The 3,681-nt window shown below is 32.2% G+C and overlaps 1 protein-coding gene across 4 annotated transcripts in view; it reads left to right on the forward strand.

Annotated features, from left to right (window-relative positions):
- The first annotated feature begins 414 nt into the window (after positions 1-414).
- uso1 (USO1 vesicle transport factor) overlaps positions 415-3,681 on the forward strand; it is a 42,959-nt gene continuing 39,692 nt past the window's right edge. For 3 of the 4 annotated variants that reach the window (XM_009291483.5, XM_009291480.5, XM_009291485.5), the window contains exons 1-2: positions 415-641; positions 1,225-1,311. In XM_009291483.5, coding sequence (XP_009289758.2) covers positions 576-641; positions 1,225-1,311 — 153 coding nt within the window. In that variant the 5' untranslated portion in view covers positions 415-575. 4 annotated transcript variants of the gene reach the window in all.

Here is a 3,681-nt window from a genome sequence, read left to right on the forward strand (position 1 = left end):
CAGTAAAATTTAATCACACTTTGCTAGCAGATTCATTTTTTAAAATATGAAATATGTTTTTTGACAAAAAAGATATGACAAAAGCAGCAAATTGAAATGCTGCCTTTATGGATCGCAGTCTAACTATTAATAACATTTTATAAAGAATTTCAATCCTGTGCAAAATTCCTGTTTATTGTTCTATTCTATCACTGAAGTTATTACCAAATTTTCAAAATGTGTGGTTTTGTTTATTTATTATTCGTTTGTTTGCTTGCTTGTTTGAAACACTACTGCACACGAAAAGGCGTTTTTCTATTACTAGAAGTTACTCATTTACATCGTGTTTTTGTGTCATCTGTCTCTTTAAGACATCGTCACTGACACTGTGGTCAGCCACGTATCGCCACGTTTATGCGCATGCGTGTCCTTGTCAGTTCCGGGCTGGGTGCTGGTGTGTTGTGAGATCAACATCAGGCAGCTGCTGTTAAATGACATTTGCTGTCTATCTCTCCTGGAAAATCAGTTTATTTCACCTGAGGTTTAGTCTGCCTTGTGATCAACATTGAAAATATTAGTAAAGCGGACACAGAACGATGGATTTCCTAAGGGGAGTAATGGGAAGCAAACCAGCAGGCCCGCAGCCGACTGGAGCAGAAACAGTGAGCTAATTTACTGCATAAACACATACATCTGACGTTATGCGTGTAAACCAATAAAAAATTAACTCAGCTTGCAGATTACTGAGACTAACTGATTGTTAATCAAATGACAAACAACCCTGATGTAAAGCTAGTTTAAATGGCATATATGACAGTCGTTTTTAGTAATTTGATGGTTTTAATGTTCTCCATCGTGTGTGTGTGTGTGTGTGTGTGTGTATGTGTGTGTGTGTGTGTGTGTACACACACACATACATACATACTAACATACACACACACACACACACACACACACACACACACACACACATATATATATATATATATATATATATATATATATATATATATATACACACACACATACATGCATACATATATACATACATACATTCTATGTGTGTGTGTGTGTGTGTGTGTGTATATGTATATACACACACACACACACATACATGCATACATATATACATACATACATTCTATGTGAACTTATTGGATACTTGAAATAAAGTAAGGTTTGCCACACTATGATGAGGCAATTACGAACCATTCTTTTGTGTCTTTCTGTTGATTTAATCTTCAGATTCAGAAGCTGTGTGATCGTGTGGCTTCATCAACCCTGTTGGAGGATCGAAGAGATGCTGTTCGTGCCCTCAAATCCCTGTCCAAGGTGACCAGAAGTTAATGCTTGTCATGTTGATGCTTGTCATTGAGGTGTTTTAATTATACACAGCATTATACACAATAACACTCCATTAAACTGAGCAATAGTGTAAGTAGAATGTCTGTCAAATGCTTTTGATCTGTTTCATTCAAAGAATCTTTACAAAAGCACAGTGCCTAGAACTAGTACTGTTCAGTATAGATAATTAGAAGTTCAAAATCTGTTATGAATTAAAATCATACACTACTTTTTATAGCAACTATGCTTGCTAAAATTGCAGCATAGTTCAGTTGAGGAATATAAATACTGTTGTTTGCATTAATGCACAACAACCTCTTTTTCCATGCCATATTGTGATTGTATTGTAGCTTTTAAATGCTGCTTTGTTGAAATTCTTAACAAGTTAATTTAATGTCATCATTCCACTTAAAGAACATCCCTGACTAAACACAATGTTACTATGCAACTAAAATTGCAATCTGCTATGAGGTCTGAGCTATGACATTGTGAAAAAATGTTTTTGTGCAATATAATGGAATGTGCAAGACAGAATTTTTTAATCGTGCAGCCCTTATACTGTTGAAGTCAGAGTTTTTAGCCCCCTTTGAATTTTTTTTCCGTTATTAAATATTTCCTGAATGTTTAACAGAGTCAGGAAATTTTCACATTATGTCTGATACAATTTTTTTCTTCTGGAGAAAGTCTTATTTATTTTTTTCAGCTGGAATAAAAGCAGTCTTAATTTTTGTTAAAAAGTTTTAAGGTTTAAATTACTAACCCCTTTAAGCAATTTTTTTCGATAGTCTACATAACAAACCCTCATTATACAATGACTTGCCTAATTACCCTAACCTGCTTAGTTAACCTAATTAACCTAGTTAAGCCTTTAAATTTCAATTTAAAAGGTTGTCTTTAAAAATATCTAGTAAAATATTATTTAATGTCATCATGGCAAAGATTAAAGAAATCAGTTATTAATGATTAAGTTCAGAAATGTGTTGAAAAAAATCTTTCCATTAAAAAGAAATTGAGGAAAAAGTATAAACAGGGGCTAATAATTCAGGAGGGCTAAGAATTCTGACTTCAATTGTGTGTGTGTGTGTGTATGTATATATATATATATATATATATATATATATATATATATATATATATATATATATATATATATATATGCATATATATATATATATATATATATGTATATATATATATGCATATATATATATATATATGTATATGTATATGTGTATATATATATATATATATTTATTAAGGGTGTCACGATTTCGATTTTTAATCGAAATCGATCAATTTATGCTCGATTTTGATTATCGAATCAAAAAATAGAATCGTCGATGCTGCCACGCCCCCATGTCACGTCAGCTTGGCTTGCCAAGCGGAAAAAAACACGCTTGTTAAAGTGCTCATTGAACTGTGCAGACGCAGGTGACCCATCTACAGAGCTTAAACCTTCAGGGCTCGACAATAAGGACTGCCCGATAGCCCGGAGCCAGCGTGAGTGACGCTCGGGCCAGTGTACAGTGGTGCCTTGATGCCTGACAGATCGAGCCAGAGCTGCGTGCTGCGACTGTCTGTCAATTGTGTGCAAATACAATCTTATGGTGCTTTGACACATAGACGTTTGTATGATTATGATTAAATATGTTAAACTAAGCTTCTTCTGCTCACCAAGGCTGCAATTATTTCATCATAAATACAAATTATGAAATGTTGCACTATAAAATAACTGTTCAAAAGTAGTTTATCATTTAATTTATTCATTTATTCCAGTGATTTTAAAGATGAAATTTCAGCTTCATTACTCCAGTCACCTGATCCTTCAGAAATCACTAATATTAATTATTATTATACTTATTATAGTAATAAAAGCAATAATGTCTGGAGTAATAATTTTATTTGAAACTACATACAATAATGAAGCAGTTATTTAAAGTTTTGAAAAATATTTAACAATTTAACATTTTTTACATTTAATAAATGTAGCCTTAATGAACTGAATAAGTTTTCTTAAAAACGTAAAAAAAATTACTGTAAATATATATACAGTGAAAGTCAGAATTTTTAGCCCCCCTTTGTTGTTTTTTTCTTTTTAAAATATTTCCTATATGACGTTTAACAGAGCAAGGAAATGTTGATAGTATGTCTGATAATATTTTTTCCTCTGAACAAAGTCTTATTTGTTTTATTTTGGCTAGAATAAAAGCAGTTCTTAATTTTTTTATGAACCATTTTAAGGTCAAATTTATTAGCCCCTTAAGCTAATTGTTTTTCAGACTGTCTCCAGAACAAACCATCGTTATACAATAACTTGTCTAATTACCCTAGCCTGTCTGGTTAACCTAATTAACCTAG

Source organism: Danio rerio, chromosome 1, assembly GCF_049306965.1.
Source record: "Danio rerio strain Tuebingen ecotype United States chromosome 1, GRCz12tu, whole genome shotgun sequence".
Lineage (NCBI taxonomy): Eukaryota > Metazoa > Chordata > Actinopteri > Cypriniformes > Danionidae > Danio > Danio rerio.